This window comes from Dipodomys spectabilis, unplaced genomic scaffold, assembly GCF_019054845.1.
Source record: "Dipodomys spectabilis isolate Male_0828 unplaced genomic scaffold, ASM1905484v1 ptg000773l, whole genome shotgun sequence".
Lineage (NCBI taxonomy): Eukaryota > Metazoa > Chordata > Mammalia > Rodentia > Heteromyidae > Dipodomys > Dipodomys spectabilis.
Genome location: NW_024871450.1, coordinates 229,606 through 244,423, shown reverse-complemented (window position 1 = coordinate 244,423; position 14,818 = coordinate 229,606). Strand labels below are relative to the sequence as shown.

The following is a 14,818-nucleotide window of genomic DNA, read 5'->3' as shown; positions in this document are numbered from 1 at the left end:
GTCTGAACTAGACCTTATCTTCAGACCTGCTTTGCAAACCTCTGCACCCTCTGCCTGGACTGGAGGCTGTTTTTGTGTATCCAGGTACTGTAACAGTACCCCCATTTTGCATCATGCAAAAGGATCAGGAGGTGTCTGAGCCACACCCCCAAGGGTGGCAAAGCGAGTCCTGTGATAACCAGGGTTCCTTTTTTTCTCTTTCTAGTTACATTCGCTGCTACTACTGGGCCGTGAAGACTCTCATCACCATCGGGGGGTTGCCTGATCCCCAGACGCTCTTTGAAATTGTCTTCCAGCTGCTGAACTATTTCACTGGTGTCTTTGCTTTCTCTGTGATGATTGGACAGGTAGCTGGGACCCCACCCAAGCATCCTGGCCCCTCCCATGGGCCCGCCTCCCACCACAGGCCCCTCCCATCTATAGACTCTCCCATCACAGACCCCTCCTACCTATAGACACTCCCACTGCAGGTCCCCCACCCCCATCTCTGTCAGAAGCATCCTCCTCTACACCCATGGCCCTGGCATGGGCACTGGACTACAAAAGGAGCCCAGAGTTCTGCGGGAGGGGAGGAGAGCCCTCTCTGGATAGTGATATGAGTATGGAGGGGGGCCAAGAGGGGAGGCTGCATAGTTTTCTGTAAGACTGAGGCCTTGGGCTGTGTGGTCCTTTCTAACAGGTAGGGCAGGAGGGAGGTCGTACATTCTAGTCCATGAGGTGACAATTAGAGTCCTCAAGCAATGTTTGGAGGGCAGCACCCTGAAAACAGAACTTGGGGCTCCTATTTCCTCCAGCACAGGGCCGTGCATAGCTCCAGAATCATCCCAGCCCAATGAGGCACTCCCCACCTGGAAGAGCCCCTTCACCTGAGGCCAGCCTGAGTCAGCCCGGCTTTCTCTTCCCACATCCCTGCAGAAGGCCGGCTTCCTCCCCCAGTAAAGCCTCCAATGTGTGGACTTCACTGTGAAATGACACCTCCAAACCCCTTCCATACTACCCCTGCTGTGGCCCAGCACCTCCTTCACCTCCTGCAAACCCTGTTGTAGATGAGAGATGTGGTAGGTGCTGCCACCGCTGGCCAGACCTATTATCGCAGCTGCATGGACAGCACCGTGAAGTACATGAACTTCTACAAGATCCCCAGGTCCGTGCAGAACCGTGTCAAGACCTGGTACGAATACACCTGGCACTCCCAAGGCATGCTGGGTAAGCTGGCCATGCTCTGGAGGCCAACAGCCTCCCCCAGACAACCCTTGACACCTGGCACCCCATCTTGGGGCTCCTCCCTCATCCTCTGACTCTGAGGTCCTGACCCCTGGAGCCTCCTTGGCTGTGACCCCAATATTGGTGTGAGAGGCCCTAGCAAGGCCTGTGAGGTGAACGAAGCTGGACTGTCCTGCATTCCCAAAGCCTGAAGGCTTTGTCTCTGGATGCCCTTTCTCTACACCCGACCTGCCTTGAGACACAGCTCTATCAAAGGTCAACGTACAGATTAACCAGGGAAGCAATCAGGCATGATAGTCCACTCAAGGGGCTGGGGCAGGCAGATGGCAAGTTCAAGGCCAACCCGGGCTACAAAGTGAGACCTGTGTCATAAAAATAAATAAATAAATAAAAATCAGCCAGGTGCTGATGGCTTATGCCTGTAAGCCTAGCTACTCAGGAAGATGAGATCTGAGGATTGTGGTTTGAAGCCAGCCTGGGCAAGAAAGTCTATGAGATTCTTGCCTCCAATTAACCACCAAAAAGCTGGAAGTAGAGTTGTGGCTCAAGAGGTAGAGCACTAGCCTTGAGCACAAAAGCTCAGGGACAGTGTCCAGGCCCTGAATTCAAGCCCCACGACTAGCGTGCACGCACACGCACACACACACACACACACACACACACACACACACACACACACACACACACACGAAAGCAAAAAGGGCCAAAGGAGTATAAAACATAAAAATCAGAGAAGGAGGAGGTCTCCTGTCCGTCCATCTCCTCCCCCCACCCTCCTTCCTCGCCTGTGTTCTGCAGCTACTCCAGTGAGCCTGTTCTGGCTACAGCCTACCTCCACTCTGACCTGTGGCTGTGTGGCCCCGTCGAGGCATTGCTGCTCAGGATGACAGCTTTTACCCATCTGCCTCTATTGGGGCTGGGAGGGCTGAGCGCAATGATCTTGGAAAATGCGCTCTAAACCCTGGCACATGGTCAGCCAGTTCTAACATCTGGTCTGAGGGGAACAGCCCATAAACAATTGCAGTTTGGGGGTGAGAGGTGCTATGGCACACAGACTGCTAACATAGAAGCAGAGGGGGGTGTGGGCAGGCTTTCCTGGAGGAGGTGACATTGGTGCTGGATTTTGAGGAGTAACTAGGAGTTAGGGACGTTGTCAGCGGGACTGGTGTGGACAAAAGCTCAGAGAGGAGATGTCACTCTTGGGAGCTGGAATGGCCGCGTGTGGCGGGGGAAGGTGTGAATGTGCGTTATCTGTGCGGGTGAGCCGGTTGTGGAAGCTCAGCCTGGGTGTGTGGGGCCGGCCTGGCCCTGCTCTGACCCCTCGGGGTCCCCTTCACAGATGAGTCGGAGCTGATGGTGCAGCTTCCAGACAAGATGCGGCTGGACCTGGCCATCGACGTGAACTATGACATCGTCAGCAAAGTGGCACTCTTTCAGGTACCCCTCCCCAGGCACCCTCATCCTCAGGAGTGGGGCACCCCAAACCCAAACCTTCCTCTAAAGGGACTCCTCCCTCTCCTCCCTTCCCCGCGGCAGGGCTGTGACCGGCAGATGATCTTCGACATGCTCAAGAGACTTCGCTCGGTGGTCTACCTGCCCAATGACTACGTGTGCAAGAAGGTGAGGCTGGGCGCTGCCTGGGAGCCCGGGTGGCTCAGGGTCTGCAAGTCGGGCAGAGCCAGGCTCCTGGGGAGCTGCTGGCCTGGGAATGGGAGGCTGTGTCCAGCTGTGGATGTGAATGCAGATGTGCACAGGTCTGCCAGGCATTTCCCGCTTTCTCTCCCTGGGGATGTGGTAGCTGGGGTGAGGGGTGAAGAGCCTGCCCTACAAGGGTGGAGGAGCCTGAAAGGGGTCCTGCCTGTGTCTCCAGAGAGGCTTCCAAGGCCTCAGTCTTCCCATCACAAAAATGGGGCCAGAAGGGAGGCAGCTCCCCGAGGCTACCACCTCAGCCTCTCCATTAGATAGTAGTAGCCTTCTGGTCCTACATCCTGGGATCCAGGACAGAGACGTGTTGATAGATGTTTTCTGATCTTTTTAAGTCGAACTATTCCCTAACCTTTAAAAATTGGAAGATTTAGGCCTGGCATTGTGGTATATGCCTATAATCCCATCACTCGGGAGGCTGAGGCAGGAGAATTGCACATTGTAGGTTGGCCTAGGCTACCTGGTGAGACTCTTAAACAAAACAAAACACAAAGGCAATATCACACTAAAGTCCAGATGAGTAATTGAAAAATAGAATAAATGCCCATTCAGGGTCCCCTTCCCACAACATCCATAGAGGAGGGGCTTCCCTAGCGTGGGGACACTTGTGTCCTCTCTGGATGCCCCAGGCCCCATTCCCCAGTTTCCTCCCAGGGAAAACATGGCTTTAAACCTGGGGAAACAGTGTCCACAGCCCTTTCTGCTCCCTGCCTTTGGGATTCAAGGTCACTGAGGTCAAGGGGACAGAAACCTAGGTCTCAGTTCTCTTGGTTAGAGCTGTTAATAAGGCTGAGTGCGCATACCAGGGTGAAAATATTGCCCAAGCAGGCACTGTAAGATTGAGGACCCCAGGAAGACCCCTGTCTCTAGGTGGGTAGTGTGCCACCTAGCGTTGAACTTTCTGGAGGCAGAGAACCAGGGAAGAGGAAGAAAAGGGTGCTGCAGAGGGCTGAGATTTCTTTGTTTGTTTGTTGTAATAGGATCTCATTGTGTAGCCCTCCTGGCCTCTAAGTCTCCATGCTCCAGTCTCAGATTTCCCAATGATTGGATCATAGGCCTGTACTACAATGTCCAGCCCAATGGCTGGGAATTTAAAGCTGCGACCTTAGAGACGATTCAGTGTATTGGAATAGTAGAGAAATTTGCCTGACATTGAAGTGACTTCTCAGCTGCGCAGCCTTGGGCAGGTGGCTTATCCTCTCTGAGATCTGTCTCAGGGAGGAAGTAGGGCTTTCCGTAGTGTCTCCCTCGTGAGGGAGTTGTCAGGATTGGATAAGCAGGGCACCGTGCCTGGCACAGAGTGGGCATGATTGCTGCTGTTCTTGTCTGTGCGGTGATGTAATTTTCTGTGGGGGAGAGGAGGCCATTGTGGTGCTGGGGAAACTGTAGTTGAGTTAAAGTGGATGCCGGGTGAGCACTGTGCCCTCTGCTTCCCTGGTCAGCACTGACATTCTCTCTGGAACATTGGTAGGCTGGTGGTGAGTGGGGAGCCCTCACACCTTGATTCTGTGTCAGACCAAACACAGAAACAAGGAAATTCAGCTCTCTTCCTTCCCACAGAGAGGTAGAGGTAAGATGTGTGTGTGTGTGTGTGTGTGTGTGTGTGTGTGTGTGTGTGTGTGTGATGACCAGGAAACATTTGTTGAAAAAAATAAAGTAACAGAGGACCAAGTGTAATCCCAGCACTCTGGAGGCTAAGCCCATTCCTGATGCTACAATTTGTCTGTTATATGGATGGGGGAGACAAGGGTTCTGTCCCCAGTGCACAGAGGAAGTGATCGGCCCCCACCTTGGGGGTGGTGGTGCAGGGCTTGGATGAGCCTCAATGTTTCCTTACTGGGTCTCTGTGAGGGACAGCAGAGGGGCTCAGTAGTCCTCTGTTCCAGGGGGAGATTGGCCGTGAAATGTACATCATCCAGGCTGGGCAGGTGCAGGTGCTGGGCGGCCCGGACGGGAAGGCTGTGCTGGTGACGCTCAAAGCCGGATCTGTGTTTGGAGAGATAAGGTCAGAGGGGCGAGGGTAAAGCGTGGGCTCTGAACAAAGGCTGGAGGGTTTCTGGAACTTTGGGGGACTGGCCCCTGCTGGAAAGCACAAGGCTGGGACTCTCACGGGCCTTGGGGTGTGGCTCTGAGAGGGTAGGGGTTGACAGAGCTGAATGTGGTCAGGACTACAGCCTCGGAGTGGCCTCACCTCCTTCTTCTTCGCCCCAGCTTGCTGGCGGTGGGAGGAGGGAACCGGCGCACAGCCAATGTCGTGGCTCACGGCTTCACCAACCTCTTCATTCTGGACAAGAAGGACTTGAATGAAATTTTAGTGCATTATCCTGAATCTCAGAAGTTACTCCGGAAGAAGGCCAGGTACAGAATTGACTTTTGTGTGTGTGTGTGTGTGTGTGTGTGTGTGTGTGTGTACACTTGTGTGCCAAGTGCCAGTGGCTCATGGTTTATGGCTGTAATCCTAGCTAGTCAGGAGGTTGAGATCTGAGGATTAAGATTCAAAGTTGGGCTGGGAAGGTGGCTCAGTGGTAGAGTGTTTGCCTCTCATGCATGAGACCCTGGTTTGGTTCCTCGGCACCACATAAGCAGAAAAAGCTGGAAGTAGAGCTGTGGCTCAAGTGGTAGAGCGCTAGCCTTGAGCTGAAGAGCTGAGGGATAGCACCCAAACACCTAGGCCCAGAGTTCAAGCCCCACAACCAGAAGAAAAAGATTCAAAGTCAACTTGAACAAGAAAGTCAGCTAGACTCTCCAATTATCCACCAAAAAGCCAGAAGTGGAGCTGTGGCTCAAGTGCTAGAGCACTAACCTTGAACAAAAAAGCTAAGGGAGAGTGCCCGGCCCTCAGATCAAGCCCCAGGATCAATACACACACACACACACACACACACACACACACACACACACACACACACACAGATGTTAAACTGGTATTATGGTATATGCTGGGGCAGGAAGATTACAAGTTTAAGGCCAGCCTGGGCTCCATGATGAGACCCCCCCACCAGCCCTCCAATCTCAAAAAATTAACAACAACAACATTCCCAGCAACAATTAAAAAAAAAAAAAAGAAGCTAAGAAGCTGGGCACTGGTGGCTCACAGCTGTAATCCTAGCTACTCAGGAGAGTGAGATCTGAGGATCGCAGTTCAAAGCCAGCCTAGGCAGGAAAGTCTGTGAGATTCTTATCTCCACTTAACCACGAGAAAACTGGAAGTGGCGCTGTGGCTCAAGTGGTGCAGGGCTAGCCTTGAGCTGAAGAGCTGAGGCCCAGCGCCCGGGCCAGAGCTCAGGCCTGAGATTACTACAGCACCTTTATCAAAATCAGGACCTTTATGCTGGAGTCAGAGCTATTACCTCATCAGTAATCCATAGGCAAATTTTCCTAATTGTCCCAAAAGTATCACTTATAGTTTTTGCTTTTCTTCTTTTCTTCCGGATCAAGTCTGGGGTCTTGCACTGCATGACGATACCCCATATCCTTGTCCCCACGACCTGGGATGGTTCCTCAGTAGGTTGGGGGCTTGGCAATCCACTGGGGCCCCCTAGGGCCCTCCCACAGATAGCCCTTATTCTTAGCAGTGTTCCCAAGCCTGTGCTCAGGCTGTAGAGGACCTGAGGCACCACAGAGGTGAGGTACTCAGGTCTCAGGTCTCTGGCTGGCCGGTCACCCCATGAAAGGAGATGAACTGTCCCCTGTGGGGGCCATTGCTGGGATCCTGGCTCTAGAAACGCTGTCTCATCATCTGAAAAGGGGCATTAACTGTCCTCCTCTAGAATGTCCAGAAGCCGGCCTGGCCTTCTGAGCTGGCCAGCACAGCATAGCTTGCAGCAGTTCCTGGGGATCATTGTTTTGTGCTATTTTGCACCAGAGTGAGCCTTCCTGAATTATGGACTCAAATAACACAGGTGGCAGGGCAGGGCTGGGGCCTGTGAGGCCTCTGATGAATTATCCTGTTTGTATTCTCTGGCTGAGTGAGGAGGTGGGGGGGGGGCAGGGAGAAAATGCAAATCTTGGTCAATTAATATCACTATGCACAATTTAAACCCATTGCCTCTGATTAGATAAGCAGCCAGTAATGGCCTCATTTTTAAACAAACAAGTTATGCTGGCAGCCTGATGAATGAATTTGCCAATTAGTAGTCTAGACCCGCAAGATTGCAGGCGAAATTCATTTGTTCTTGGGCCAAGTTGCTCATCACACATTCCCAGCACGCGGAGTCCCACAGAAAGACAGGGCTTCTGTGTGATGGGAAATTCTGCATGTACTGAGAGACACTGGGTGCTCCACTGCAGTCGATCAGGGCTATGATGCTGCCTGTACCACTTACTGGCAACCTCAGCCATGTGGCTCCCACACCCACTCTGAGTCTCAGTTTTGTCCAACTGTCAGGGGCACAAGAATCAGCCTGGGCTAGAGGCATGGCTCAAGTGGTAGAGTGCCCACTGTGAGCAGACAAAGCTTTGAGAGAGCAAGAAGTCCTGAGTTCAACCCTGGTACACACACACACACACACACACACACACACACATACACACACACACACACACACACACACACACGTACCTAGGGCTGGAGGTGTAGCTCAGTGGTGGAACAACTTTCCAAACATTCCAGAGGCCTTGGGAAAATAATTATGCAAACAACCACAAAACACCTTTTCAAAGCTATCAGAATGCCTGATAATTGTGCAGAAGGGAAGAATCCATGAACACGCATTTGGTTAGCATGTGCAAGGCCCCAGCTCCCATCCCAACCCCTCAAAACCAGAGTTCTCAGCTGGGCACCGATGGCTCATGTCTGTAATCTGAGCTACTCAAGAGGCTGAGATTGACCATCCAGTCTCAAGGCTAGCCCAGGCAAGAAAGTCTGTGTGACTCATCTCTAGTTAACCACCCAAAAGCCAGAAGTGGAGCTGTGGCTCAAGTAGTAGAGTACTAGCCTTGAGCAGAAACGCTAAGGGACAATGCCCAAGACCTAGTACCCCTCCACATTCTCCCCCCTCCAAAAACCTACCCAGAGCTCTTGCCCTATAAAGAGTATGGCTCTCTTTCAGGCGTATGCTGAGGAGTAACAACAAGCCCAAAGAACAGAAGAGTGTACTCATCCTCCCCCCACGTGCGGGCACCCCTAAACTCTTCAATGCGGCTCTGGCTGCAGCAGGAAAGATGGGGGCCAAGGGAGCCAAAGGCGGTGGCAAGCTCGCCCACCTCCGGGCCCGGCTCAAGGAGCTGGCGGCGCTGGAGGCAGCAGCAAGACAGCAGCAGTTGCTGGAACAGGTAACTGGGGTGGGGGCCCAGTCACAGATTTGCACCAGGGAGAGTTTGAGACCCCTGAGCAAGGGCCATTCAGTGGTAAGGACTGCTTGCTTGCAAATGACAGAAGGCAAGGAAGTTCAAATTAGCTTGAGAATATAGAGAAATTTGGGATCCACTAATTGACAAGTTCTGCTAAGACTCCATCCAAAAGCCCAGGGCAGCCAGGTACCCGTGGCTTCTGCCTATAATCCTAGCTACTTGGGATGCTGAGATCTGAGGATTGTGGCTCAAAGCTAGCCTGGGCAGGAAAGTCTTATTGCCAATCAATCATCAAAAAGCTGCAAGTGGAGCTATGGCTCAAGTGGTAGAGCACTAGCCTTGAGCACAAAAGTTCAAGGACAGTGCCCAGGCTCTGAGTTCAAGCCCCAGTACTGTCATCACACACACACACACACACACACACACACACACACACACACACACACACACACACGGCCCAGCTTAGCCTATGGAACTAGTTTTCCCAGGTAGATGGCTATGTGTGGGAACTCACCCTCCTTGGGGCAGCCCCAATAGGAAGCACAGCCATCCTAGCAAAAGTACCAGGACAGAACCAGAACGCATGCAAGTTCCGAGGAATGTTCAGTAAGCTGGGATGGGGTTGGGAGACCTGGGTCACACACGTGCCCAGTCCTGGACCAAGAATGGGGGGAAGGTGAGCCCCAAGGGGAACCCCTGGCACTCTTGCCGGGTCTGAGGACGGAGGCTGACCTCCTCAGGTGACAGTGGTGATCTTCTCTGCTCCACACTGCGTCTGTGACAGCTGAAACTATTTGAAAGGAAAAATCCCACAGACAGGCACAGGCCACTGCCCCCCATTCTCAGAAATGTAAAGGAAATATTCAAATGAGCTCTGGGACTTTTTTTTTTCTCTGTGACTAAAGCCAAGAATGTCAAGTAGAATAATTGCACTAATTATGTCTGTTCATACCTATCCTTTGGGAAGGCTACTTAGTGAACGAGGATTGGGGGAGGCCGGGGGAGACAGGCAACACGGGAGCGACCGAGCTCAGAGGGGACCCAATAAATTCAGCCTCAATCCAGGCTACTGTGAGTCAGAGGATCCACCCTGGGGGTCATTTGGCAGCCAGAGTCTGTCACGTGACATCCAAGCTACGTGGCTCTAAGACACTCTCCAGACACAGCCATCAAATGGTGCCACCCTGGCAGCGATGAGTGGCTGTCCAGCTGGCCAGGTACAGGAGGATCTGATATGTGGGCTGCTGTGAGGGCTGAAGGCCGGGAACCTGACATCAAAATGGTTCCTTGCTCCTGCGTGTCAGCTAGCTGCTCAGAGGCGAATGCGATGTGCATGCGTGTGCTAATAAAGGCTTTCTCCTGCACTTGACAACAGCCAGGGCTAAATAGCGGGAGCTCAAGGCAAATCCCAGCGCTGTCACTGTGAACCAGGGAGGTCCCCCAGCTCTCTGAGACCCACGTGCTCATGGTAGCCATGCGGGCTGTAAAGATGAAGCATGTGGCTTCGAAAGCCTTTGGTGACAGCTCTTCCTCAGCCTTCCCATGGTTCTCCTGGCTCTGGCCTGAGTTCCGCAAGTTCAAAATCCTGTCTGAGCGTCCCATCCTAGAAGGGCATCGGCAGGGCTTAGCATGAACAGAGCAGGGTGCAACCGGGCGCTAAAGCACCCAGGAACAGTGAGACAGAGGGAGCAGCAGGTCACCAAAGCCACCGTGGTGCCTTGGCTTCTAGAAGAATCCTGTCCCCTCCTACTGCCATCATCCCCTTCCCGCAAAGCCTTACTGTTGAGCAAATCTTCGGGGAACTCTAGTCCTCATAGCCACTCTTCTTCAGGGGTGCTGAGCAGCTGAGGGCCCCCCTCGAGACGCACACGCTGGGATCTGTTCCCTCTCCAGTTTCCTTCCCTGTACTGATAGGGTCAGAGAGAGCCACAGGGCAACACAGGCATTCATAAAGGCTTGTTCCTTATACCCAGCTACAGCTCTGCCAGTGTCTGTTGAGGCAGACAGGGTAGAGGCTGTAGGCACCCACCAAGTCCCCAAACAAGGGTCAGTTCGGCCCAATGGCGGGCCTCAGAAGGGTGGCCAGGCTGCAGGTCCCCTGCTTGCATTACCTTTACCCAGGTCTTAGATTTCCTCACTGCCCCGGGACTGGCTATCCAAAGTAACAGGGGAGGGGAGGGGAGGGGGCAGGCAGGATGGCTCAGCCTTTTGAGGCCCTTGATGGCCCTCCCTCATGGGCATCACCTCACCTCCATGCATGGGACAGGGCCTAGCTCTGCACCTGAACTAAAGCCTGAACCCGGGCTTGCAGCCTACGACCCAAGAATTAAAAATGCCCCCAAGGCTTTCCATGAAATGTCACTGGGCCATTCATCCTTCAGTGTTCTGGTGATCCATTCTGTGCCTCCCAAATGCCGGTGATGCTCAGCTCCAGAACCCGGTCAGGCTGCCCAGGGCCTGTCTGGTGTCCTGGGAAGTGGGAACAGGAGCCCCCGGAGGAGATGCCTCACCACACACCCTTACTGGATTTCAGGCCAAGAGCGCGCAAGAAGCCGCTGGAGAGGGAGAGGCAGGCTCGGCCCCTGCAGATCAGCCGGCTCCCCCAGAACCCCAGGAAGAGCCCACAACCATTCAGCCTCCACCCCCACCAGCATCCAAGCCTGAAGGAGGCAGCGAGGAAGAGGCAGAGGCGGCCAGGCCCTCGCAGCTGTCTGTGGAGGTGACGGAAGAGAAGAAGGAGGAGGAGGCAGAGTGAGGTGCCAAGTGTGCCCCGCTTCTTCCCTGCCTGCTGAGCCCGTGTGTCCCCATCTGTGTAGGTCCCCCCTGGAATCCCAGGACACCTTGGGTCAGGCCGAGGCGTGGAAATCAAATGTCACCACATGATGTCCCTAAGCTCCTGCGGTCCCTGGGGACCCCTGGCTCCTCCCTTCTCCCCACCCTGCCAGTTATGGAACAAGCTGACTTTCCACTTTGAACGTTGCTGGGCAGAGGTCAGAATGGGGTGTGGACACCAAGGGAAGTTGGAGAAGGGAACCCATGGCAATAGGGTCCTGCAGAAATAGCCTCTCTGTTCCAAGGCTACAAAACAAGCCAGGTGTGGTGGGCCACACCTGTAACCCTAGTACTAGGAGCTGAGGCAGGAGGGTCTGAGTTCAAGTCCAGCCTGGGCTACATAGTATCTCAAAACAAGCAAGCAAACAAGCAAACAAAAAGTAGAAAACACTGCAGGAGAGAGGGGGCAGCTGTGCTGGTTAGCAGCACAGGAGTGCTGGCATCCTGGCCTGTGCATGGGGCGGGCATGCCCTTGCTGGATGGTCCCTTCGGAAGGGCCAGGCAGCCCAGCAGGTGTCAGGCTGGGCTCCTTGGATCAGCCTCCCTGGGTAGCTGTGACTACAGGCACACTTGACCACATTCAGCTCCTTTTGTTTTGTTTCTGAAATCTAAACTGTTGTTTCCAATTTTGTTTTGGAATTTGTTCCTCATCAGTAGATACAGGGTATGCTGATAGCTTTGGGATAGTAGTGCATGCCTGTAATCCCAGCACTCAGGAAACTGAGGCAGGAGGACCATGAGTTAGAAGCTAGCCTGGGCTATATAGCAAGACTTTTGTCAAAAACTGAAACAAACAAAAAAAATCCAGGAGCTGGTGGCTCACGCCTGTAATCCTAGCTACTCAGGAGGCTGAGATCTGAGGATCATAGTTCAAAGCCACCTCAGGCAGAAAAGTCCATGAGACTCTTATCTCCAGTAAACTACTCAGAAACAGCCGGAAGTGGCACTGTGGCTCAAGTGGTAGAGTGTTAGCCTTGAGCAAAAAGAGGCTTGGGGACAGTATCCAGGCCCTGAGTTCAAGCCTCAGGACCAACAAAGAAAAACAAAACACAAACAGAAAACAGAAAAGCTGGGTGCTCATAGCTCGTGCCTGTAATCTGAGGATCACAGCAAAACTAGCAAGAACATACAAATCTTATCTCCAATTAACCAGCAAAAAGCAGAAGTGGAATGCGGTGCAAGTAGTAGAGCACCAGCCCTGAGCAGAAAAAAAAACAACAAACAATGAGGCTGGCATGCCTGTTTGTTCAGTTCTCAGTGCTGGCATACGTACATACGTGTGTGTACACACAACGTACACTCATTTACTCATGGGAATCTATTTGCGTGGTATGAACGTATTGTGACATCAAAACCACTCTTAACTGCAATGTTTCCAAACTTACATTGTCAATATTATTGCTACAATAAAAAAAAAAAAAATCTTGTCCAGGGCCTGGAGGGTAGAGTGCTTGCCAAGCATGCATGAAGCTCTGGATTCCACCCCATTCTATACTTCAAATACTTGCTACTCTTTCTAACTGCGGGGAGTCTTGGAGTTGGGGAAAATCTTTTCACCCTTACCATCTGCATTTGTCATTCACAAATTTGTATCATCTCTTTGAAGATTGAGCACAGAGTTGCTAAAATACTTTAGCAAGAATTTCAGATATTACTATAAAATAAACATAGCTTCCAGTAGATGGCAAAATGTTCCAACAGCACCTTTACACTGTGAGATCCTATTTTATAAGGAGTCTTTTTTTTTTTACATGAATGTACTTAATCTTTTAGATGTCAGCCCTGGAATATCTAGTGCTTATTATATAAAGTAAGAGATTCATACATTTCTTAAGGATTGTCCAGGACGGAAAAATTCATTGGAAACGAGATTAGCTGAGTCTCAGATAAATTGAGTTGGAGACGAGTTATTCTCCAAATGATTCGGACTGATTGGTTGCAGAGGCGTGAATGGTACAGTTGCAACATTTTGCAAGTCTCCTGTGAAAGCAGAATGTGTATGGATGTATCTGCCTCACTGCTGAGTAAAATGCCTCGGTGTTTCTGCCTCTTTCTAGAAAATGAATAGCAAGATATTTTTTTAAACTATGTAGATACTTTAAGCCAAGAAGCTGCTTAAAATTTTATTCTCAAAATGTTCAGTACTGGGACTATTTAAATAGGTTTTCTTAGTCATCATGAACACTTTATGTATACTCAGGCTTTCCTATTACAATGCATTTTAATTAAAATATTTAGAAAAATAGTCTGGGCTAGTGGATTCATTTTGAAAAAAAAGTTGAAGAGGGTGGGGGAAGAACAGGGGGCCGGTGGCTCACGCCTGTAATCCTAGCTACTCAAGAGGCTGAGATATGAGGATTGAGGTTCAAAGCCAGTCTGGGCAGAAAAATCCCCAAGACACTTATTTCCAATGAACCAGTAAAAAGCTGAAAGTGGAAGTGTGGGTTAAGTGGTAGAGCACTAGCCAGTCTTGAATGAAAAAGCTCAGAGAAAGCATGAGGTTCCAGTACACACACACACACACACACACACACACACACACACACACACACACACACACACACACACACACACACACGAGTGATGTGTGATAATACCTTTGTAGAACTACTGAGTCTCCTGTCCCCTTGATAAAGCTCAGGGGTCATCTCCCATAGACATCCTTGGGCCTTGACTCTATCCTGTACCCCTGCAGCTGAGTATGTCCTCAGCAAACCTCCACGCTCTCTAGGACTCCAAGCCCCTCCGATCATCACCCCCTTCAAGTCTGGTTTGTAAGCTGACTGTCCACAACTTCCAGGTCATTCCATGACATAGAGCACTAGTGCACATGGGCTCTGGATTCACACTTCCAGGCTTCCACTCTCAGTCTGGTCAGGGACCACGGACCTGCCTGTGCCCGGGAGCCCTCATCTGCAAGCTGGAGAGAATGACAAGGTACCATATAGGAGGACTTCAATGGTCAAATGGCAGACAGCTATTGCCACATTCTGAACTGGTATGTGAGCAAAGGCAGCTTGCATGCCCTTTGTTCTGCCAGGTTCTGCCTGGAACAATGACTTCTCTGATGTCGGCGTCTGCCCAGGGTCATACCCTCAGAATAGATGGGATCATCCCTTCCCTGGCTTTCTATCTTGTCTAGCTTTCTCTACCATAGACCCGGCAGCATAATGACAGGCCTACTTGCCTGGGACATTCACTCTGTGCTGGGACAGACCCAGGACAGGCATCATGGGCATGGGATCTGGGAAGCCACCAGGGCCCTGTACTCAAAAGGACATTGTAGTTTAAATTCTTAATGATCCCTGAACCAGGGTCTTTACATTTTTATTTGTATTGAGCTCCCACCAATGAGAGAGCCTGTCCTGGTTGGGTTGGGTTAGCATCAGATCTAAAAAGACTGAGTGTGTGTGGGGGGTGCTTCAAGATGTCTTCTCTGCACTCAACTTCTACCCCTCCCTCCAGTCCAGGGATCCTTCTGGCAGATTGCCTTTGGGTCAGGCCTGGTGACTCAGACAGGGTGAGCTCAGCCAGGCCCTTCAGCTCTCTTCACTGGGAAGTGGAAGCTTGAGAGCCTTTGCCTCCGTCTCCTTGCTAACAGAACACTGAATTAGTGACGGGCATCAACACGCCCAGCCCAGGAGATGAAGATGAAGCCCTGGTCTAGACTGACTCCTGTTCACTCTTCTCTTGTCTGATACTTGCCTTCCTGGTCTTCCCTGTAGTTGGCTCGGCCATTTGGCTCAGTTCAATCAATTAATTACAA

General features: G+C 51.7%; 1 protein-coding gene across 1 annotated transcript in view; it reads left to right on the top strand.

Annotated features, from left to right (window-relative positions):
• The window catches only part of Cngb1 (cyclic nucleotide gated channel subunit beta 1), an 84,447-nt gene extending 69,728 nt beyond the window's left edge, over positions 1-14,719 (top strand). Inside the window, exons 27-37 of the mRNA XM_042672862.1 lie at positions 206-347; positions 1,047-1,206; positions 2,564-2,661; positions 2,761-2,844; positions 4,815-4,933; positions 5,140-5,286; positions 7,980-8,202; positions 10,754-10,971; positions 13,710-13,822; positions 13,922-13,989; positions 14,654-14,719. Coding sequence (XP_042528796.1) covers positions 206-347; positions 1,047-1,206; positions 2,564-2,661; positions 2,761-2,844; positions 4,815-4,933; positions 5,140-5,286; positions 7,980-8,202; positions 10,754-10,971; positions 13,710-13,822; positions 13,922-13,989; positions 14,654-14,719 — 1,438 coding nt within the window. The remainder of the gene's footprint in view (positions 1-205; positions 348-1,046; positions 1,207-2,563; positions 2,662-2,760; positions 2,845-4,814; positions 4,934-5,139; positions 5,287-7,979; positions 8,203-10,753; positions 10,972-13,709; positions 13,823-13,921; positions 13,990-14,653) is intronic.
• Positions 14,720-14,818: the final 99 nt, after the last annotated feature.